The 24437-nt window shown below is 46.3% G+C and overlaps 1 protein-coding gene across 5 annotated transcripts in view; it reads left to right on the top strand.

The window, feature by feature from the left end:
* igsf5a (immunoglobulin superfamily, member 5a) overlaps window positions 1-20154 on the top strand; it is a 36466-nt gene extending 16312 nt beyond the window's left edge. For 2 of the 5 annotated variants that reach the window (XM_014137807.2, XM_045692249.1), the window contains 7 exons: window positions 849-1160; window positions 9563-9853; window positions 13554-13667; window positions 17512-17536; window positions 17646-17737; window positions 18010-18077; window positions 18589-20154. In XM_014137807.2, the coding sequence (XP_013993282.1) occupies window positions 849-1160; window positions 9563-9853; window positions 13554-13667; window positions 17512-17536; window positions 17646-17737; window positions 18010-18077; window positions 18589-18696 (1010 nt within the window). In that variant the 3' untranslated portion in view covers window positions 18697-20154. The remainder of the gene's footprint in view (window positions 1-848; window positions 1161-9562; window positions 9854-13553; window positions 13668-17511; window positions 17537-17645; window positions 17738-18009; window positions 18078-18588) is intronic. The other 3 variants (XM_045692250.1, XM_014137809.2, XM_014137808.2) reach the window with 3 other exon arrangements.
* The last annotated feature ends 4283 nt before the right edge of the window (window positions 20155-24437 follow it).

The following is a 24437-nucleotide window of genomic DNA, read 5'->3' as shown; positions in this document are numbered from 1 at the left end:
TGGGTGGAAGCTGTTGAGGAGCCTTTTGGTGCTAGACTTGGCGCTCCGGTACCACTTGCCGTGCGGTAGCAGAGAAAACAGTCTACAACTTGGGTGACTGGAGTCTCTGACAATTTTATAGGCTTTCCTCTGACACCGCCTATTATATAGGTCCTGGATGGCAGGAAGCTTGGCCCCAGTGATGTATTGGGCCGTTCTCACTACCCTCTGTAGTGCCTTACGGTCCGATGCTGAGCAGTTGCCATACCAGGCGGGGATGCAACCTGTCAGGATGCTCTCGATGGTGCCGCTGTAGAACCTTTTGAGGATCTGGGGACCAATGCCAAATCTTTTCAATCTCCTGGGGGTGAAAAGGTTTTGTCGTGCCCTCTTCACGACCGTCTTGGTATGTTTGGACCATGATAGTTAGTTGGTGATGTAGACACCAAGGAACTTGAAACTCTCAACCCGCTCCACTACAGCCCTGTTGATGTTAATAGGAGCCCGTTCGGCCGGCCTTTTCCTGTAGTCCACGATCAGCTCCTTTGTCTTGCTCACATTGAGGGAGAGGTTGTTATCCTGGCACCACACTGACAGTTCTCTGACTTCCTCCCCTCGGCCGTCTCATTGTTGTCGGTGATCAGGCCTAACACTGTTGTGTCGTCAGCAAACGTAATGATCTCAAATATAAGAAATGACAAATAGATAATCATTATCTCCTCTCAACCCCAACCCAACCCTAACCACACCATGCTCCTCTCCTCTCCTCTCCTCTCCTCTCCTCTCCTCTCCTCTCCTCTCCTCTCCTCTCCTCTCCTCTCCTCTCCTCTCCTCTCCTCTCCTCTCCTCTCCTCTCCTCTCCTCTTCAGGAGTCTCAGGAGTCCCTCAGCTGGAGCCCCTGAATGTGACTGTGCTGCGGGGCTCAGAGGCTCGGTTTAACATCAGCCTGTCTGAGGAGTGGTACTCCATGTCATGGATGCTTAAAACTGTCTTGGTCCTCACCATCAACAGTGTCACCGGTGTGTCTGAGCACAACCATCGTTTCTCCGTTAAAAACTACTCCAGCGCCGACATAAACTGCTGGGAGTTCATCATCCGGGATGTCTGGAGGGGCGACTCTGGTGACGTTAGCTGTGGCGTCCAGGAAAAGCCGATCCAGACCGCTCAGCTCTTTGTCCAAGGTTGGGAACAATTCCTCAATATTTCATCCTTAGAAGTGAAGACTGGTTTCTTTACTGGAATCAAAATGTGCAGAGTAGTTAAATAATGTCTGTTTCCCATCTCATCCTGCACTGTATATGCTGTGCACATACAGTATCACTATAGATGACAGTAGTGTAATAACCGACCTATGCTCTGGAGAGCAGTAGTATACACTGTAAGATCAGAGAGGAGAGAAGTGGTATCACACTGTAAACTCTGAGCATAGAAAGGATTAATAATCTGTTCTCTCAGCAGGTCCTGGCTAATCACCAACACAGGAACAAAGATCCATGTATTAGGCAGATGGAACAGTCTGATTCAGACAGAAATAACTCTTTAAAAGACTTTTGATGAGCTTCTATATAATCCAAGGTTAGAATATGGAGTTAATTTAAATAATCACCTTTACTGAAATGATAGAGTACCATTGTTGAGAAGATTAAATTAAATGAATTAATAAACTGCAGAGTAACTGGGGCAGTTGCTATAGCAGAAGAGTGGATAATATTGATGTTAATGCCTCTGGAGAAGAAAGGCAGATACTATAATCCACATGGAGAAGCCAAAGAACCCTTTATGTACTCACTTTGCAAAATTTGATTTATCAACGAAGTTTCCACGTCATTTTTTTCAACCAAATAATTCAATGTTATGACATTGAATCAACATGGAAAACTGATTGGATTTGCAAAAAGTTATCAACTTCCAAGGACAGGGTGACATTTTTGGTGGATTTCACATTGAGTTCACGTTAATTGTCAGCTCAACCAAATGTAAATCAAAACTAGACGTTGAACTGACGTCTGTGTCAAGTGGGTAAGGCAAGTTCTCTGTCTAGCTAATTTGCCACAGTTGCCAAAAGTGATTAGTGTAATAAATAACCAATGAACCAAGTCCATGTAACATAAGTCTTATTGCTGTAGCCACAAATCTTACTGGTCTGATCTACACATTAGCAAATGTGCAGGGAAAATACAGTGCTCGTCTATGGATTCCAGAGAAACTTTGTACACCACAATACTTTGTACACCACCCTTGCAGCCGTTGTTTCCAGTCAGCAAGTATGCTTTGGCTCCTAGACAAGGGTAAGGTAAAACACACTAGTGCATGGGAGCCGTAGGATTTGCATTATGGTTAACTGTACTCTACTGCTTACTTTGATGGTAAGCATTTCTTTGAAGCACGATCTCCTCAAGTCACACACACAAGTGTGCATACGCACACACACACACACACACACACACACACACACACACACACACACACACACACACACACACACACACACACACACACACACACACACACACACACACACACACACACTTTATATACTTTATTTAAATCCACCTATCAAGTTTACATTAAAAAAGGATCCAAACATTTCAAAGGTCCCTGTATGAATGGCACTCAAGGGTACAGAAAGCACCTCCTTCTGCCCACTGTCATTTAAAAATCTTCCCAGCGTGAAATAGTTCCCAATAGTTCTGATCATTCTGATTGTGTTCTGATTGTGACGTCATTCTGTAATATCTCTCCCAGTGTAAAAATTTGCTTCACATGTCTGCCAATCAATGGTGGCCAGGGACCAATCAGAAACTCGCTGAGGCGTGAGGTCTGCATATAAATACCCGGACTCGCGCGTCAAAGTGCTGAGGGTTGACGTGAGGAGAGATTTTTTGCGTTTGCAAGGACTTGGGCCCTACTTTTTCAATTGACACTGCATATATTTGTTACTTAGTTAGCTAGCTAGCTAAATCAAGGGCGAGAGGGTGTGAGAGAAACATCTGCAGGAGCTCAGCCATCCACACAGATGCGCGTGCAATTATTGACTGGGAATGTTACAACATGACGTCACAATCAGAACGATTGGGAACTATTTCACGCTGGGAAGATTTCTACGTGACACCCTCGACAGCGAAAACAGAGCAGTACCTAGCCAACTGCTTTGCCCTTGTTTTTGTCAGACCAGCAATCTGGAGGCCATGCACCGCAATCCTGTGTACGTGGCCGAGACTGCCAAATATCAGCACCACCATCTTGCACCTACACCCGAAGGCTGTCCAAGCATCTCCCCGATGGGCTGGTACTTAAGCAGCTTCTCGGCAAAGGCATCAACATCAAACCAGCTTCCTCTTACACAAGAATGTTTATGCTTGTGTGCATTAACAACATGGACAATAGACTCCATTACATTTGACTCATGTAAAATACCGAATTGGTCATGGTTTGCAGGGTACCAGAGTGCCAGATTATATTTTGTTGGTAGAACTTTCAGCCTCGCCTTAATTAACAGTAAAATTGAGAATGTCCTCACCAACGGCAGCATTTTGGTACATGGAATGGGAGACAGAGTGGTCAGCACAGTTCAGAGCAGCGAGTTTCTCCTGCAGCCTCAGGCCAGGCCAGGCCAGACACACACACACACACACACACACACACACAATTAATATGTTCCCTAACCCTTACCATAACCCTAACCCGTAACCCTAACCCTAACCTAAACCTAACTCCTAACCTTAACCCTAAATCTAAACCTAACCACTAACCCCTTACCCTAACCCAAATTCTGACCCTAATCCTAATTGCAACCCTACCCCTAAACCAAACCCCTGAGTTTAGAATAGCCTTTGTCCTCATGGGGATGCTGGAAATGTCCCCACGAGGGAGAATTTTCCTTTTTTTTACTATCCTTTTGGTGACTTTTCTATCCCCAAAATGATAGAAGAACCAGCCAAGCATAGGGGAAACACACTGTGGATATGCAAATGCCTTGTAGGGCTCAGCAGTTATGGACTATCTGGAAGAGTTGCACCATGCATAAGGGGAGGCTCATTGATTTGTAAAATTTGGCTATTTCCACTTGGTAGAGTTCACACAAAAAAGAGAGGAATAAAGTTTGACATCAGATGTTCTGAGACAAAGATTCCAGCCTGGAGACAAGATGTTGAAAAACGTTTCGGTATTTGATTATAAATTGCAATGGGAATGAATATTCTCAATTCAGTTGATCTTTACTGAACACTCTTTTGACATTTTTTGTTTTATAGAGCTGACATCTGTTTTTATTAGCACTTCAGAAAAATGTGTGATTGACCGGAATTTGAACCCTGGTCTCCTGTGTGCCATAAGACTACTATCCTGCTAGCCTGCTGCGCTAAAGCCTATGCATTAGCTTAGGGAGCTAATGCAAGTCTTCAAATCTCATGCAAGGGCACTCATCATGAGAGTGTGGTCGTCCATGGTTAACTCTGTTTTATCCTCCTTGCTCTGGTGGCTTGGGTGATGGTATGCCATTTACACATTCACGGTTACAAATTGCTGTTCATTTTAGTGTTCACTATTCCATTCCCCCAGGGAAGCTTGTTAACAATGATAAACCCAGAACCCACACAGCATATTATGATCCCTCATCCATTCAATTATAAACTGAATCAAACATGTACCAGCTATATCCTCCACCAGCCCTCCACCCAGGTGCTTTAATGTACAGAGGGTCTAAACCTGGTTGTAGGCTTTATCTTATTGCGGCTCCGGCTGGCTCTATTGGATTACTTTTATTGGATATTGATTTGGTCTTGTTCCTATGGTGTCACACCCTGATCTGTTTCACCTGTCTTTGTGATTGTCTCCACCCCCGTCCAGGTGTCGCCCATCTTCCCCATTATCCCATGTGTATTTATACCTCTGGTTTGCCACCTCTGGTTTACTGACCCCTGCCTGCCTTGACCTGTCTATTGCCTGCCCCTGTTGGAATTTTAAACTATTGTTTATTCGACGTGGTCTGCATCTGGGTCTTACCTTCACACCTGATTGTACGAACTGGCCATAACTGACCCAGCAGACCCGGACCAGCTGCGCAACGCCATCTCCTCCCAAGGAGCCTCCATTGGTAGGCACGAGGAATTGCTTAATGGGCTGATGGAGGGGGTCCAAATGTTGGCTGAGCGCCATGACCGGGCGTTGGACATGCTGCTGTTAACCCCACCGCGCCTCAGTAACTCGGCGGTTAGCAGCGCAGCCCCATCAGGCGTTTCTAGCTCAGTGTGGCCTCATTTTCGAGCTTTAGCCCTCCTCCTTCCCCTCGGTTCGCTCCAAAATAGCCTACCTCATCACGCTGATGTCTGGAAGGGCTCTCACCTGGGCTACCGCTGTATGGGAACAGCAGCCGGCCATATGCGAGAGCCTGGAGGGGTTCGTGGGAGAGGTGAGGAAGGTCCTTGATGCCCATTTCTCCTGAAGAGAAGCTGCCCAGAAGCTAATCCAGCTCCGCCAGGATTCCCGCACTGTGGCCGACTATGCGGTGGAATTCCGTACGTTGGCAGCTGAGAGTGCACGGAACCCGCAACCACTTTTCGATATGTTCATGCACAGCAACTCAGTGGAGGTTAAGGAGGAGCTTGCGGCTCAGGAGTTACCCACATATTTTGACTTCCTCGCTTTGACCATCCACATCGGGCGATTGTGGGAACAATAGATCGAGAGGAAATTCGATTTCACTCGCACGTCCAGGGACTCCATCTTGCCTCCGAGTCCTCCCAGAAGTCCCCGATGGTCCCATGGCCGAGAGCACCCGAGATTTCCCTACATTCCTCAAGAGTCACCGAGGAGGGCCAAGGCACTGTTTCCCGAGCACATGCAGCCAGGCAGGGCTGGGCTGTCGCCAGCGGAACGGCAACACCGTATCAGCACAACAAGCTGTCTTTATTGCGGGTCATTTTGTGTCCTTGTGCCCGGTAAAAGCGCATGCTCACCGGTAGGAGTGAGTACTCTGGTGGGCCATTGGGGGGACTTTTCTCCTTTCCTTACAACCGTTTTCGTGTCATTCTGCTGTGGGGAAACCAGTCCAAATCTCTTTGGGTCCTCCTTGACTCTGGGGCCGATGAGAGCTTTTTGGACGCCATACTGGCTTCCGAGCTGAATATCCCCACTCAGCCCCTCTCCATTCCCGTGGATGTTAGAGCATTGGACGGGTGCTCTATAGGTCGGGTCAGCCATAATACCACTCCTATCAACCTACGTGTGTCAGCGAATCACAGCAAGACCGTTCAGTTCCTGCTCATCAAATCCCCCCAGATCCACGTTGTTTTGGGATTCGCCTGGCTCCAGCGACACAATCCACTCATCAACTGGTCTATGGGTGCCATCATGGGCTTGAGTTCGTTCTGCCACGCCCATTGTCTGAAGTCGGCACAACCTGCCCCGGGATGTCTTCCTGGGTCCTTGGAGGTGGTTCCGGATCTCTCCACCATTCCCGCGGAGTACCAGGATCTCCGGGAGGTGTTCACAAGTCCCGGGCAACTTCCCTTCCGCCGCACCGCCCCTATGACTGCGGGATTGACCTTTTCTCTAGCACCACGCTTTGCCGGGGGAGTCTGTACTCGCCGTCGGGACCGGAAACCAAGGCTATGGAGGACTACATTGGGGACTCCCTAGCTACTGGATTTATCTGTCCCTCTTCCTCTCCCACTGGCGCAGGGTTCTTCTTCATGGAGAAGATGGACAAGACCCTGCACCCGTGCATTGACTACCAGGGACTCAATGACATCATTGTAAAGAACAGTCATTCACTCCACTCATTTCTGCGGCCTTTGAGACTCTCCAGGGGGCCACTGTGTTCTCCAAGCTGGATCTAAGTAATGCCTACCACCTGGTGCGGATACGAGAGGGGGACGAGTGGAAGATTGCCTTCAACATGGCCAGCATGGCCACTATGAATATCTGGTCATGCTCTTTGGCCTCACCAACACCCCTGCTGTGTTCCAGGCTCTGGTGAATGACGTTCTCCGCGATATGCTGAACCGGTTCGTCTTCATCTACATTGATGACATCCTCGTCTTCTCCCGCTCCCCCCAAGAACATGTTCTCCATGTCCGGCAGGTTCTCCAGCGCCTTCTGGAGGACCAGTTGTTCGTTAAGGCGGAAAAGTGTGAGTTCCATCGCTCCACCATGCCCTTTCTGAGCTACATCATCTCTGCTGGGAGCGTCAAGATGGATCCCGAGAAGGTGAAAGCAGTGGTGGATTGACCTCAGCCTACATCCAGGGTGCAGCTGCAACGCTTCCTGGGGTTTGCCAACTTTTATCGCCGCTTTATCCGGGGTTACAGCACCCTGGTCTCCCCCCTGTCTGCCCTCACCTCTACCAAGGTTTTGTTCATGTGGTCCAAGGCCACGGACCGTGCGTTCCGGGACTTTAAACACCGCTACACCACGGCTCCCGTCCTGGTTAATCCGGACCATTCCCGTCAGTTCGTGGTGGAGGCTGATGCTTCGGATGTCGAAGTGGGGTCTGTTCTGTCCCGACATTCTGCCCTGGACCTTAAGCTACACCCCTGCGCCTTCTTCTCCCACCACCTCACCTCCACGGAGAGGAATTACGATGTGGGGAATTGGGAGCTTCTCATGGTGAAGATGGCATTGGAGGAATGGAGGCACTGGCTCGAAGGGGCGGAACATCCGTTCATTGTGTGGACTGACTACAAAAACCTGGAGTATCTCCGCACCACCAATAGCCTCAACTCCAGGCAGGCGAGATGGGCCCTGCTGTTTACCCGGTTCAACTTTTCCGTCTCCTACCGGCCGGGGTCCAAGAACGTCAAGCCGGATGCCCTGCCTCACTGCTATAACCCCACAGCTACCACCCCAGAGCCCGAGACCATCCTTCCCACCTCGTGCCTGGCGACGGCACTCAGTTGGGTATCGGGAAACAGGTCCGGGAGGCACAGCGGTCCCAGCCGAACCCTAGGGGGTCCCAGATAACCGGATGTTCGTGCCTGACGTTGTCCACTCTGTGGTCCTGGAGTGGGCCCATTCCTCCAGGCTCGCCTGCCCCCCAGGCTCCCGGCAGACCCTGGCCTACACGCGACAGCGCTTTTGGTGGCCTACCATGGTTCTGGACGTTGCCGCCTTTGTCGCTGCCTGCATGGTCTGTGCAAGGAACAAGACCCCTCGACAAGCTCCGGCTGGCCTCCTCCGACCTCTGCCCATTCCTTATCGCCCAAGGTCTCAAATCTCCCTGGACTTCATCACGGGTCTCCCCCCTTCTGATGGCAACACCGCCATCCTGACCGTGGTGGATCGCAATTCCAAGGCCGCCCACTTCATTCCTCTCCCCAAATTACCCTCTGCCAAGGAGACGGCCCAGCTCATGGTGCAGCACATCTTCCGGATCCATGGACTGTCCGTGGACATGGTCTCTGACCGCAGCCCTCAGTTCTCATCCCAGTTCTGGAAGGTGTTCTGCACCCTCATTGGGTCGTTGGCCAGCCTGTCCTCTGGGTTCCACCCCCAGTCTAACGGCCAGTCGGTGCGAGCCAACCATGACCTCGAGACCACCCTGCACTGCCAGGTCTCCGCCAACCCCACCACCTGGAGCCAGCAGCTGGTGTGGGTGGAATACGCCCGCAACACCCTTCCCTGCTCTGCCATGGGCCTATCACCATTTGAGTGTTCCCTTGGGTATTAGCCCCCACTCTTCCCTGAGCAGGAAGAGGAGGTCGGCATACCTTCTGCCCAGATGTTTGTCTACCGCTGTCGTCGTACCTGGAAGAGAGCACTCCTCAAGACCACCTCCAGGTATCGACAACAAGCGGATCACCATCGGACCCCGGCTCCCCGGTATCGTCTCGGGCAGAAGGTATGGCTATCCACCCGGGATCTGCCCCTCCGGGTGGAATCCGGCAATCCTTCCCCCCGGTTTATCGACCCGTTACCCATCTCCAAGATCATTAGCCCCTCTGCTGTTCATCTTCTGTTGCCCCGTACCCTTTGTATTCATCCCACCTTTCATGTCTCCAGAGTCAAACCCATGTCTCACAGCCCTTTGTCTCCCTGAGCCTGTCTGCTACCCGGTACCGTTGCCCCACCTCTGGTTTACTGAGCCCTGCCTGCCTTGACCTGTCCATTGTCTGTCCCTGTTGGAATATTAAGCTATTGTTTATTCGACGTGGTCTGCATCTGGGTTGTACCTTCACACCTGATATACAGTATGGTGGATGGATGGACTTCTCATTCCCCTGATTTGGACCTACCTGATTACAAACATATTCCCCTCCATGTGTCAATACTTCTAAGCAGGCAGTAGTAATATCCAACTGAATGGATGTCGATATTACATTGATTGTTTACATTGTGGCCAACCCTCAGCTGGGACCAGTGTTAAGTCAGGACATTCAGGAAGCATTTACCATACATACCATACTACATAGATGCAGGATTATTTTCCTGCTGAAGCAAACTGGCTCAAAATTAAGATCCTACATCTGGAGAATTATCCAGTCTGTAGGTGGTCCAACATTAACAATGCAGTATATTCATTGTGTTTCATGTAAGATGTCATCCCTCATGGTTGCTGACTGTTCTCTTCTGTCTGTCTCCACAGAGAGCGGCACAGTGAGGATTGTGGGAGGTAACATAACAGTGGCCCAGGGCCACCAGGCCATCTTCCGGTGTGAGGCCTCTGGTTGGTTCCCTAAGCCCACAGTGAGCTGGGTGGTGGATGGGGTCGTGGTGGACCAGAACAGCTACAACAGTAGCAGTGAGGCTCTGGATGGTCTGTATAACTCCATCAGCCTCCTCACTGTCCGTGGGGTCAACAGTGTCCAAGTGAAGTGCCTGGCCAGCGTATCTGCCCTGACCACCCCACTGTCCAGCTCCATCTACCTGGTGGTTGGTAAGAACTCTTCTGACTCTTCTGTCTGTCCAGGACCTGCGCCAGAACAAATCAGTTGGAAAGGCATTTGATTTCCATAGGGGGGCACATTTTGTTTACGGGACAAGAGCATGCACACATTTTAAATTCGTTTTTATAGTAAATACATGTAATATAACTGTAGAAATGTATCAAATCAAATTTTATGGTTAGCACATGGTTAGCAGATGTTAATGCAAGTGTAGGGAAATGCTTGTGCTTCTAGTTCCGACAGTGCAGTAATATCCAACAAATAATCGAACAGTTCCACAACTAGCTAATACATACAAATCTAAAGGGATGGAATAAAAATATGTACATATAAATATATGGATGAGCGATGACCGAGCAACATAGGCAAGATGCAATACGTGGTATAAAATACAGTACAGTTGAAGTCGGAAGTTTACATACACCTTAGCCAAATACATTTAAACTCAGTTTTTCACAATTCCTGACATTTAAACCTAGTAAAAATTCCCTGTCTTAGGTATGTTAGGATCACCACTTCATTTTAAGAATGTGAAACGCCAGAATAATAGCAGAGAGAATGATTAATTTTAGCTTTTATTTCTTTCATCACATTCCCAGTGGGTCAAAAGTTTACATACACTCAATTACTATTTGGGAGCATTGCCTTTAAATTGTTTAACTTGGGTCAAACGTTTCGGGTAGCCTTCCACAAGCTTCCCACAATAAGTTGGATTAATTTTATCCTATTCCTCCTAACAGAGCTGGTGTAACTGAGTCAGGTTTGTAGGCCTCCTTGCTTGCACACGCTTTTTCAGTTCTGCCAACACATTTTCTATAGGATTGAGGTCAGGGCTTTGTGATGGCCACTCCAATACCTTCACTTTGTTGTCCTTAAGCCATTTTGCCACAATTTTGGAAGTATGCTTGGTGTCATTGTCCGTTTGGAAGACCCATTTGCGACCAAGCTTTAACTTCCCTCCCTCACGACGCCAGGACAGCGGAGTCAATCACCACCTTCCGGAGACACCTGAAACCCCACCTCTTCAAGGAATACCTGGGATAGGATAAAGTCATCCTTCTAACCCCCCCCCCCCCCCCCTTAAAAGATTTTGATGCACTATTGTAAGTGGTTGTTCCACTGGATATTATAAGGTGAATGCACCAATTTGTAAGTCGCTCTGGATAAGAGCGTCTGCTAAATGACTTAAATGTAAATGTAAATGATGTCTTGAGATGTTGCTTCAATATCTCCACATAATTTTTCTTCCTCATGATGCCATCATCTAAGTGCACCAGTCCCTCCTGCAGCAAAGCACCCCCACAACATGATGCTGCCACCCCCGTGCTTCATGGTTGGGATGGTGTTCTTCGGCTTGCAAGCATCCCCCTTTTTCCTCCAAAAAGAACAATGGTCATTATGGCCAAATAGTTCTATTTTTGTTTCATCAGACCAGAGGACATTTCTCCAAAAAGTACGATCTTTGTCCCAATGTGCAGTTGCAAACCATAGTCTGGCTTTTTTATGGCAGTTTTGGAGCAGTGGCTTCTTCCTTGCTGAGTGGCCTTTCAGGTTATGTCGATATAGAACTCGTTTTACTGTGGATATAGATACTTTTGAACCTGTTTCCTCCAGCATCTTCACAAGGTCCTTTGCTGTTGTTCTGGGATTTATTTGCTTTTTTCGCACCAAAGTACGTTCATCTCTAGGAGACAGAACGCATCTCCTTCCTGAGCGGTATGACGGCTGCGTGGTCCCATGGTGTTTATGCTTGCATACTATTGTAGGTACAGATGAACGTGGTACCTTCAGGCGCTTGGAAATTGCTCCCAAGGATGAACCAGACGCGTGGTGGTCTACAATTTTTTTCGGAGGCCTTGGCTGATTTCTTTAGATTTTCCCATGATGTCAAGAAAAGAGGCACTGAGTTTGAAGGTAGGCCTTGAAATACATCCACAGGTACAGCTCCAATTGACTCAATTGATGTCAGTTAGCCTATCAGAAGCTTCTAAAGCCATGACCACATTTTCGGGAATTTTACAAGCTGTTTAAAGGCATAGTCAGCTTAGTGTATGTAAACTTCTGACCCACTGGAATTATGATACATTGAATTATAAGTGAAATAATCTGTCTGTAAACAATTGTTGGAAAAATTACTTGTGTCATACACAAAGTAGATGTCCTAACCGACTTGCCAAAACTATAGTTTGTTAACAAGAAATTTGTGGAGTGGTTGAAAAACGAGTTTTAATGAGTCCAACCTAAATGTATGAAAACCTCTGACTTCAACTGTATATACATATGAGATGAGTATTGTAAACATTATTAAAGTGGCATTATTTCAAGTGAATAGTAATCCATTTATTAAAGTGGCCAAGGATTCGAGTCTGTATGTAGGCAGCAGCCTCTCTGTGTTAGTGATGGCTGTTTAACAGTCTTATGGCCTTGAGATATAAGCTGTTTTTCAGTCTCTCGGTCCCAGCTTTGATGACCTCGCCTTCTGGATGGTAGCGGGGTGAACAGGCAGTGGCTCGGGTGGTTGTTGTCCTTGATGATCTTACATTTTAATGTGCATGAACACAACCAGTCTGTTTTCATCTGATTGTCAAACAAATCACTTCAAAAGTAGGTTACCTTCGCACGTTTCTCTAAAATAATTCCAGCATCCAAACAGTACACTGTGCACCCGCCAACTTTCCTTCAATTTGCAAGTGGCTGAAACTATCTCACCAGAGAAACCATCCGAGCGTGTGAAACAGTGTTTTTCTGTCTTACTGTATGTAGCCCATGTATCTGATGCTGCCTGGCCAAAAATAGTATGATATGCAATACTCTTTTTGGCCAGGCAGCATCAGATACGTTGGCTACACATACTGAGACAGAGGGGCGCTGTTTTGCTCGCTCGGATTCTTTCTCCGGTGAGATAGGTTACCTTCGCACGTATCTGACATTGATCAGTCTTTCTGTTTGCTTCTCGATCAAATAAATGATAAATATTTAAATGTTTTATTTGGACAGGGAAGAAGGTAAGGTAGGGCGGGCCGTTCCCCCTACGGCCTGCCCATAGTGCCGGCCCTGTCTGGTCACTTCCAGTAGCCTGGACAGTACCTTCAACATGGATAGAATTTAGTGAGGTCTGCTTACACTGTCAGAAATGGGAACCCTTGCGGAGTCAGGAAAGGGAATTTATGGGTTCCTGGCCAAGTTGAGGTGCTGCCAAAAATCACAATTAAAAGCTGATGATCCTGGCTGGCCTTACAATTTTTAGAGCAATAAAAAATATGAGAAAATCTTCTGAGAAAGGATAAGAGCTACCTCCCTTAACATATGCCTTTGTACTGTTCTGTGGGACCGTGATTATTTTTCCATAATTACTTATTACATTAATAAATAAGTGAATGAATTCTTTGTTTATACAGGTAGATACTTAACTTGTATCATGTATGTATTTATTCCAATAGCACAGAGGCTCCATATTACATGTACATGAAAACTCCCATATATTGCCATTTATAATTTTCTGTAGTTCCGTCACACATTTTATTAGTTTAGTACTGTAACAACTAGTGGCAGGTTGGACTTACAATAGAACATACTGTCTCAATAGCCAACTGAGATTAAGGCTAAGATGTCAGTCTTCATTGTGATATTTACTAACCATACATACTAACTCACTAACTCTTACTTATCTTGAGACCACTGTTTCACCAGAGCCCCATGACTGGACTGTGCTCATCGCAGTCGTTTGTTCCATCGGTGGCTTCGCTCTGCTGGTGCTGCTCATCCTTGGAATCGTCTTCTGCTGCAAACGCAGAAAAGAAGCAAGTAAGAAGTCTTTCTTTAGCTTGTATCAAGGTCAAACCCCCTGTAGTCCAAGGAGCAGGAGTCATGCCCAAATCAAGCCTCTTGCTCTGTTTCACTGAAGAAAGTAGAAAACAAGTAGACTGAGTCAGGACAGGTCTCACTGATGTTCTCTATTAGGACAATGACAGGGTGACATATATGCAGAGGCCTTCATCTAAATACAGGACACACCAGTCAGAAAATATAGTGACGTTTGGCTCCCGCTGCTTGCCTCTCATCTGTCCGATGCATACAGGATAGCTCAACAAGCAACAGACTTCAAGGAGATGCCAACAAAGAGATTGACTTGCAGTAAACTTTCTAATGAGTATGAAGGTTAATGTATGATCATTTGTGGATGTAGATTACTCACTGTCTGAAAGGGTACACATGAGGTCTAATATCAAAACTCTGACTATAGGTCTATAACACCTACCAGTAGGCCTATATGTCTAGGGACAAATCTTGGAGAATTAATTCGGTCACACTTTATTTAGATAGTCCGGATTTTCCATCTGTAGTTGCTCTACTGATGGTCATACTATCAACAAACTATCTGTTGATAAGCAAGTGCTTGCTAAGGTTAGGTTTAGAATAAGGGTTAGGTTAAGGTTAGGGTTAGACCTAGTGTTAGGGTTAGTAGATAGTTAGTTGAAATGTTACTGATAGCCTGTAGATAGCATCTACAGATCGACTATCCAAATAAAGTTGGACCTACTACATTTACATTTACATTTAAGTCATTTAGCAGACGCTCTTATCCAGAGCGACTTACAAATTGGTGCATTCACCTTATAATATCCAGTGGAACAACCACTTTACAATAGTGCATCTAAATCTTTTAAGGGGGGGGGCTTAGAAGGATTACTTTATCCTATCCCAGGTATTCCTTAAAGAGGTGGGGTTTCAGGTGTCTCCGGAAGGTGGTGATTGACTCCGCTGTCCTGGCGTCGTGAGGGAGCTTGTTCCACCATTGGGGTGCCAGAGCAGCGAACAGTTTTGACTGGGCTGAGCGGGAACTGTGCTTCCTCAGAGGTAGGGAGGCGAGCAGGCCAGAGGTGGATGAACGCAGTGCCCTTGTTTGGGTGTAGGGCCTGATCAGAGCCTGAAGGTACGGAGGTGCCGTTCCCCTCACAGCTCCGTAGGCAAGCACCATGGTCTTGTAGCGGATGCGAGTTTCAACTGGAAGCCAGTGGAGAGAGCGGAGGAGCGGGGTGACGTGAGAGAACTTGGGAAGGTTGAACACCAGACGGGCTGCGGCATTCTGGATGAGTTGTAGGGGTTTAATGGCACAGGCAGGGAGCCCAGCCAACAGCGAGTTGCAGTAATCCAGACGGGAGATGACAAGTGCCTGGATTAGGACCTGCGCCGCTTCCTGTGTGAGGCAGGGTCGTACTCTGCGAATGTTGTAGAGCATGAACCTACAGGATCGGGTCACCGCCTTGATGTTAGTGGAGAACGACAGGGTGTTGTCCAGGGTCACGCCGAGGCTCTTAGCACTCTGGGAGGAGGACACAAGGGAGTTGTCAACTGTGATGGCGAGATCATGGAACGGGCAGTCCTTCCCCGGGAGGAAGAGCAGCTCCGTCTTGCCGAGGTTCAGCTTGAGGTGGTGATCCGTCATCCACACTGATATGTCTGCCAGACATGCAGAGATGCGATTCGCCACCTGGTTGTCAGAAGGGGGAAAGGAGAAGATTAATTGTGTGTCGTCTGCATAGCAATGATAGGAGAGACCATGTGAGGATATGACAGAGCCAAGTGACTTAGTGTATAGCGAGAATAGGAGAGGGCCTAGAACAGAGCCCTGGGGGACACCAGTGGTGAGAGCACGTGGTGCGGAGACAGATTCTCGCCACGCCACCTGGTAGGAGCGACCTGTCAGGTAGGACGCAATACAAGCGTGGGCCGAGCCGGAGATGCCCAGCTCGGAGAGGGTGGAGAGGAGGATCTGATGGTTCACAGTATCAAAGGCAGCAGATAGGTCTAGAAGGATGAGAGCAGAGGAGAGAGAGTTAGCGTTAGCAGTGCGGAGAGCCTCCGTGACACAGAGAAGAGCAGTCTCAGTTGAATGCCCAGTCTTGAAACCTGACTGATTAGGATCAAGAAGGTCATTCTGAGAGAGATAGCAAGAGAGCTGGCCAAGGACGGCACGTTCAAGAGTTTTGGAGAGAAAAGAAAGAAGGGATACTGGTCTGTAGTTGTTGACATCGGAGGGATCGAGTGTAGGTTTTTTCAGAAGGGGTGCAACTCTCGCTCTCTTGAAGACGGAAGGGACGTAGCCAGCGGTCAAGGATGAGTTGATGAGCAAGGTGAGGTAGGGGAGAAGGTCTCCGGAAATGGTCTGGAGAAGAGAGGAGGGGATAGGGTCAAGTGGGCAGGTTGTTGGGCGGCTGGCCGTCACAAGACGCGAGATTTCATCTGGAGAGAGAGGGGAGAAAGAGGTCAAAGCACAGGGTAGGGCAGTGTGAGCAGGACCAGCGGTGTCGTTTGACTTAGCAAACGAGGATCGGATGTCGTCAACCTTCTTTTCAAAATGGTTGACAAAGTCATCCGCAGAGAGGGAGGAGGGGGGGGAGGAGGATTCAGGAGGGAGGAGAAGGTAGCAAAGAGCTTCCTAGGGTTAGAGGCAGATGCTTGGAATTTAGAGTGGTAGAAAGTGGCTTTAGCAGCAGAGACAGAAGAGGAAAATGTAGAGAGGAGGGAGTGAAAGGATGCCAGGTCCGCAGGGAGGCGAGTTTTCCTCCATTTCCGCTCGGCTGCCCGGAGCCCTGTTCTGTGAGCTCGCAGTGAGTCGTCGAGCCACGGAGCAGGAGGGGAGGACCGAGCCGGCCTGGAGGATAGGGGACAGAGAAAATCAAAGGATGCAGAGAGGGAGGAGAGGAGGGTTGAGGAGGCAGAATCAGGAGATAGGTTGGAGAAGGTTTGAGCAGAGGGAAGAGATGATAGGATGGAAGAGGAGAGAGTAGCGGGAGAGAGAGAGCGAAGGTTGGGACGGCGCAATACCGTCCGAGTAGGGGCAGAGTGAGAAGTGTTGGATGAGAGCGAGAGGGAAAAGGATACAAGGTAGTGGTCGGAGACTTGGAGGGGAGTTGCAATGAGATTAGTGGAAGAACAGCATCTAGTAAAGATGAGGTCAAGCGTATTGCCTGCCTTGTGAGTAGGGGGGGAAGGTGAGAGGGTGAGGTCAAAAGAGGAGAGGAGTGGAAAGAAGGAGGCAGAGAGGAATGAGTCAAAGGTAGATGTGGGGAGGTTAAAGTCACCCAGAACTGTGAGAGGTGAGCTATCCTCAGGAAAGGAACTTATCAAGGCGTCAAGCTCATTGATGAACTCTCCAAGGGAGCCTGGAGGGCGATAAATGATAAGGATGTTAAGCTTGAAAGGGCTGGTAACTGTGACAGCATGGAATTCAAATGAGGAGATAGACAGATGGGTCAGGAGAGAAAGAGAGAATGTCCACTTGGGAGAGATGAGGATTCCAGTGCCACCACCCCGCTGGCTCGAAGCTCTAGGGGTATGCGAGAACACGTGGGCAGACGAGGAGAGAGCAGTAGGAGTAGCAGTGTTATCTGTGGTAATCCATGTTTCCGTCAGCGCCAGGAAGTCTAGGGACTGGAGGGTAGCATAGGCTGAGATGAACTCAGCCTTTTTGGCCGCAGACCGGCAGTTCCAGAGGCTGCCGGAGACCTGGAACTCCACGTGGGTCATGCGCGCTGGGACCACCAGGTTAGCGTGGTCCCATTCATCTTGGCATTATTACCATCAACAAAAGCAACACATGTCTATACCTGATTCATTATTATTTTCTCTCTGTGGTTCATTTCAGAATCCAGCTACCAGAAGGAAATGGGGTAAGAGAGTTCTGCTACCATTTTGTCCCCAATTACCAGATCAGTTACCTTGATCATTATGTGAGGTTTATAGTGTGATTGTTGCAGTGAAGTGTTTGATGTTTCCCAGGAGAACGAGGTCCCAGATCCAGATGAGTGGTGGTGCAGTGGGACAGAGACAGGGCAAGGATAACCCTGCATACGTGATAGACGGCCAAACAAGTAGGAGCTATCATTTCTGTCTTTACACACACACACAAAACGCACACACATGCGCCCGCATAGGCACTTATGCCTACACACAGATTGTAATGACATTTTCGATTAACAGAACACATTTTTAATGTTAACAAAATTCTTTAAGTTATGCCATGGTATGTTAATATAAGCCTCTTGCTGTCACATGTTCACAGCCATGCTGTCACATGTGTACACATTCTTCTATCCCTGGAAAAACTCCAATGGTAAAATACTGAGATGTATCTTTCTTACAGCAGGTGTCACCCACAGTGAATTCAACGACAGTGGTTACATCCGGACTAACTATACAAAACATTTTGAGGTACGTAATAATACATTGACACATGAGGTGGCCTCTAGATTTAAATGTGGATTTATTAATTTGTTCAGATGCCAATTTATTCTGTATGATTTATTTACAGTGTAATTGATTCGTTTTCATTACAGTAATGAGTCTGGTAAGAAGTACCTCATAAAACTTAACAAATGTAATATTAAAGTCAACTGTAATAAGTCATAACCTAAGAATTTCAGGGTGATTGCATTTTCAGCTGAAGATTATTAGTCATTTTACATTTTAGTCATTCAGCAGACACTCTTATCCAGAGCGATTTACAATACTGAGTGCATATGTACTTTTTCATACTGGTCCCGCGTGGGAATCGAACCAACAACCCTAAAAGAGAGAGTGCGAGAGAGCTGTAAAGTGTTACTGTGCTCTTTCATTACCTAAATGGGAGAGGTTAAACATAAACTGTAAACCACATGTATCATTTGGGACACATTTAGGGAAGAGTATACACTGTAAACTATGTTTTGCTTTTGTTTACCAGATTCCTGATCTTGTCAACGGTAACCAGGTAGCAAATGGCCATGCCAGTGCATACAACATCCTGGGTGGAACTGGCGTCAGGAAACACAGACATGTTACTATTGTGTGAAGGAATTGTACAATCTTACTCACATACAGCAGAATCAAGCTGTAAAATATGTCAAATGTTCTCTAAATGTTTTAATGTTGCCTTTCTCTGCTCTTCATGTTATCATTTTGGAAACTTCCCCAAATTTTGAAACAAAGTGGTGTCTCTATTTTGGAACTAAGCCTCAAAGCGTTTGCTTGTAGGGAAACCTACCAGGCCAAATAATGTCAAAACACATCTATATCAACTAAGGGCAGGGGCATATGATGCCAACCAAACAATTTCTCCTTGAGTTTTAGGAGCACATCAGAGGGGTAAAGGGCATCATCTGCTTTTTAAACTTCTGTATGGGGAGCAGAGTAAACTTGAAAAACCAGGTTGACCAATTGAGGTCGAAAGATCTCTTTCACAAGGGAGACCTGGAGGGGGCCAATGTTTATTAAAGTACATGGAAGATAAATAATTGTCACACTCGGCAAGCTATGCATTTCTATATGGTTTTATATAATGGCAAACTGTGTGTAAATTAGTCCATAAGCATGCACCCAAATTCTCTTTGACAGTAAGGTTTGGCCATGCAAGGTAAATGTGATGGAAACTCTGACAAACTGATTGATGCACCAAGGCCTGCCTCTCAATCGTCATGAGCACAGGGCTCCATAACTCTGTTAGGTTAAGAGCTTGTCCCCCCACAGCCCCAGCACCGCCACATTTCTATCTACTGTACCAGCTAGCATTGTGGTGGGCCTCATAAATTCAGCATGATTGAACCAGAGGTTTATGACAGTGAGCTGAAGTGCTCAGAGAGAATCCTCCACATTTCCTTCAGCCCATAAGAAGGTGTCTGAGTCTGTTGGAACTCTCACTGCTCCAACCATTCAGGTTTAGGCCTATATCAATGTTCAAATGTATTCTCTTCTGGAATGTTACCCCATAGGTCTATTTTGTTAATGGCATGTATGCAATGTGATTTGCTAGACATATTGAGAAGTGCAATTACCCGAGACTAGGGTTGCAAAATTCTGGTAACTTTCCAGAAATGTCCAGGTTTTCTAGAAATCCAGGAAGGCGGATTCCATTTCCTGCTTATTCCCTCCTAATTTCAGGAATCATCCGGAAAACCAGGGAATGTATTTCAACCCTACCCGAAACAAAGTTTTGTCATACTCCAAAAACATGATGGTGTAGCAATTTCCTATAAGAGTCTTCCATCATTATCATAGTGTAATAACTTCATAATCATGGGCCTTTTTGTTCAAACAGAACATAATCATAATAAATCAATTCTATATTTATAATAAAAATGACACCAATTCCATATGAGCGACCTCCATTCCATTTAACAATTGTTTACTGTAATACGCAACATCTTGTAATTGTGAGGTAGGGATTTACCAGATGAAGTATGTCAAATTGTTTTGACCGGGTCAAGTCTAGTGATGTATGATGTAATCAAATAAACACTTTCTAATTTTCCTACCAAAGACATTACCGTGACTAATATGACGTTTCAGAGTGCAACATAAGCATGGTAAATAATATCGACCATTTCAGAGGTAAAGTTTCCAAAAGCCATGGGGTGTAAAAGCCATGGAGAGTCAATCGGTCAGCCTGCATCAGTGGATCTCAGTGCTTTCTAATCTGAAATGACATCATCTGCATCATGGTGTTACATAACAATTCTGCTTGGACTAATGAAGCAATTAAAGAGGATGGTTGACAGAAATACACTCAACCACACATACAAGGACGTTCTACCTCAAACCTACAATACCAGTCAAAGGTTTGGACACACCTACTCATTCAAGGGTTTTTCTTTATTTTTACTATTTTCTACATTGTAGAATAATAGTGAAGAGATAAAAAACTATGAAATAACACATATGGAATCATGTTATAACCCAAAAATATATTTTAGATTTAAGATTCTTCAAAGTAGCCACCCTTTGCCTTGATGACAGCTTTGCACACTCTTGGCATTCTCTCAACCAGCTTCATGAGGTAGTCACCTGGAACGCATTTCAATTAACAGGTGTGCCTTTTAAAAAATGTATTTGGGGAATTTCTTTCCTTCTTAATGCGTTTGAGCCAATCAGTTGTGTTGTGACAAGGTAGGGGTGGTATACAGAAGATAGCCCTATTTGGTAAAAGACCAAGTCCATATTATGGCAAGAACAGCTCAAATAACCAAAGAGAAATGACAGTCCATCATTACTTTAAGATATGAAGGTCAGTCAAGAACTTTGAAAGTTTCTTCAAGTGCAGTCGCAAAAATGATCAAGCGCTATGATAAACTGGCTCTCATGAGGACCGCCACAGGAAAGGAAGACCCAGAGTTACCTCTGCTGCAGAGGATAAGTTCATTAGAGTTACCAGTCTCAGAAATTGCAGCCCAAATAAATGCTACACAGAGTTCAAGTAACAGACACATCTCAACATCAACTGTTCAGAGGAGACTGTGTGAATTAGGCCTTCATGGTTGAATTGCTGCAAAGAAACCACTTTTAAAGGACGCCAATAAGAAGAAGAGACTTGCTTGGGCCAAGAAACACGAGCAATGGGCATTAGACCGATGGAAATCTGTCCTTTTGGTCTGATGAGTCCAAATGTGAGATTTTTGGATCCAACCGCCATGTCTTTGTGAGGCGCAGAGTAGGTGAACGGATGATCTCTGCATGTGTGGTTCCCACCATGAAGCATGAAGGAGGAGGTGTGATGGTGTGGGGGTGCTTTGCTGGTGACACTGTCTGTGATTTATGTAGAATTCAAGGCACACCTAACTAGCATGGCTACCACAGCATTCTGCAGTGATACGCCATTCCATCTGGTTTGGGCTTAGTGGGACTATCATTTGTTTTTAACAGGACAATAACCCAGGACAATGACCCAACATACCCATCATACCTCCAGTGAAATGACGCTGACAGAGATGGTCGACTCGCTTCAGGTTCTTAGAAAACTATGCAGTTATTTGTTCTTTTATGTATTATTTCTTACAGTGGGGGAAAAAAGTATTTAGTCAGCCACCAATTGTGCAAGTTCTCCCACTTAAAAATATGAGAGAGGCCTGTAATTTTCATCATAGGTACACGTCAGCTATGACAGACAAAATGAGAAAAAAATCCAGAAAATCACATTGTAGGATTTTTTATGAATTTATTTGCAAATTATGGTGGAAAATAAGTATTTGGTCACCTACAAACAAGCAAGATTTCTGGGTCTCACAGACCTGTAACTTCTTCTTTAAGAGGCTCCTCTGTCCTCTACTCATTACCTGTATTAATGGCACCTGTTTGAACTTGTTATCAGTATAAAAGACACCTGTCCACAACCTCAAACAGTCACACTCCAAACTCCACTATGGCCAAGACCAAAGAGCTGTCAAAGGACACCAGAAACAAAATTGTAGACCTGCACCAGGCTGGGAAGACTGAATCTGCAATAGGTAAGCAGCTTGGTTTGAAGAAATCAACTGTGGGAGCAATTATTAGGAAATGGAAGACATACAAGACCACTGATAATCTCCCTCGATCTGGGGCTCCACGAAAGATCTCACCCCGAGGGGTCAAAATTATCACAAGAACGGTGAGCAAAAATCCCAGAACCACACGGGGGGACCTAGTGAATGACCTGCAGAGAGCTGGGACCAAAGTAACAAAGCCTACCATCAGTAACACACTACGCCGCCAGGTACTCAAATCCTGCAGTGCCAGACGTGTCCCCCTGCTTAAGCCAGTACATGTCCAGGCCCGTCTGAAGTTTGCTAGAGAGCATTTGGATGATCCAGAAGAGGATTGGGAGAATGTCATATGGTCAGATGAAACCAAAATAGAACTTTTTGGTAAAAACTCAACTCGTCGTGTTTGGAGGACAAAGAATGCTGAGTTGCATCCAAAGAACACCATACCTACTGTGAAGCATGGGGGTGGAAACATCATGCTTTGTGGCTGTTTTTCTGCAAAGGGACCAGGACGACTGATCCGTGTAAAGGAAAGAATGAGTGGGGCCATGTATCGTGAGATTTTGAGTGAAAACCTCCTTCCATCAGCAAGGGCATTGAAGATGAAACATGGCTGGGTCTTTCAGCATGACAATGATCCCAAACACACCACCCGGGCAACAAAGGAGTGGCTTCGTAAGAAGCATTTCAAGGTCCTGGAGTGGCCTAGCCAGTCTCCAGATCTCAACCCCATAGAAAATCTTTGGAGGGAGTTGAAAGTCAGTGTTGCCCAGCGACAGCCCCAAAACATCACTGCTCTAGAGGAGATCTGCATGGCGGAATGGGCCAAAAAACCAGCAACAGTGTGTGAAAACCTTGTGAAGACTTACAGAAAACGTTTGACCTGTGTCATTGCCAACAAAGGGTATATAACAAAGTATTGAGATAGACTTTTGTTATTGACCAAATACTTATTTTCCACCATAATTTGCAAATAAATTCATAAAAAATCCTACAATGTGATTTTCTGGATTTTTTTTCTCATTTTGTCTGTCATCGTTGAAGTGTACCTATGATGAAAATTACAGGCCTCTCTCATCTTTTTAAGTGGGAGAACTTGCACAATTGGTGGCTGACTAAATACTTTTTTCCCCCACTGTACATTGTTATCCTAGAAAATCTAAAATTTTATTACATACAGCCAGGAAGAACTATTGGATATAAAAGCGATGTCAACTTACCATCATTACGACCAGTAATACGTGTCAAGCGGATCCTTTGCTCGGACCCCCACCCTGGACATGCGATCTTATCCCAGAGGCCGACCCCAAAAAAACGGACGCCGCAGGAAAGGCAGACGGAGCGGCCTACTGGTCAGACTCAGAAGACGAGCACACCATCCACCACTTCCGAGCATGTTACTCACCAATGTCCAATCTCTAGATAACAAGGTGAACAAAATTAGGGCACAAGTTGCCTTCCAGAGAGACATCAAAGATTGTAACATTCTGTTTCACGGAAACATGGTTCACTTGGGATATGTTGTCAGAGTCGGTACAGCCATCCGGTTTCTCCACGCATTGTACCGACAGAAACAAACATCTCTCTGGTAAGAAGAAGGGGTGGGGTGTATGCCTTATGATTAACGACTCATGGTGTAATCACAACAACATACAGGAACTCAAGTCCTTTTGTTCACCTGACCTAGAATTCCTTACAATCAAATGCCGACCACATTATCTTCCAAGACAATTCTCTTTGATTATAGTCACAGCCATGTATATCCCCCCCAAGCAGATCCCTCGCCAGCCCTGAAAGAACTTCACTGGACTCTATGTAAACTGGAAATCATACATCCTGAGGCTGCATTTACTGTAGCTGGAGATTTTAACAAAGCTAACCTAAGAACAATTCTGGTAGTATTCTGGATCATTGCTACTCGAACTTCCGCGATGCATACAAAGTCCTCCCCTGCCCTGCCTTTGGCAAGTCTGACCATTACTCCATTTTGTTGCTCCCAGCCTATAGACAGAAACTAAAACAGGAAACGTCCATGCTCAGGTCAATACAATGCTGGTCTGACCAATCGGATTCCACGCTTCAAGATTGCTTCGATCATGGGGACTGGGATATGTTCCGGATAGCCTCAGACAACAACATTGATGTATACGCCGACTCTGTGAGCGAGTTTATTAGCTAGTGCATCGGAGATGTCGTGTCCTCTGTGACTATTAAAACCTTCCCTAACCAGAAACAGTGGATTGATGGCAGCATTCGCACAAAACTGAAAGCGCGAACCACCGCTTTTAATCATGGCAAAGCG

Source organism: Salmo salar, chromosome ssa13 (genome assembly GCF_905237065.1).
Source record: "Salmo salar chromosome ssa13, Ssal_v3.1, whole genome shotgun sequence".
Classification (NCBI taxonomy): Eukaryota; Metazoa; Chordata; class Actinopteri; order Salmoniformes; family Salmonidae; genus Salmo; species Salmo salar.
Note: the sequence above shows the minus strand (reverse complement) of the source record. Positions and strands in the feature narration are given on the sequence as shown.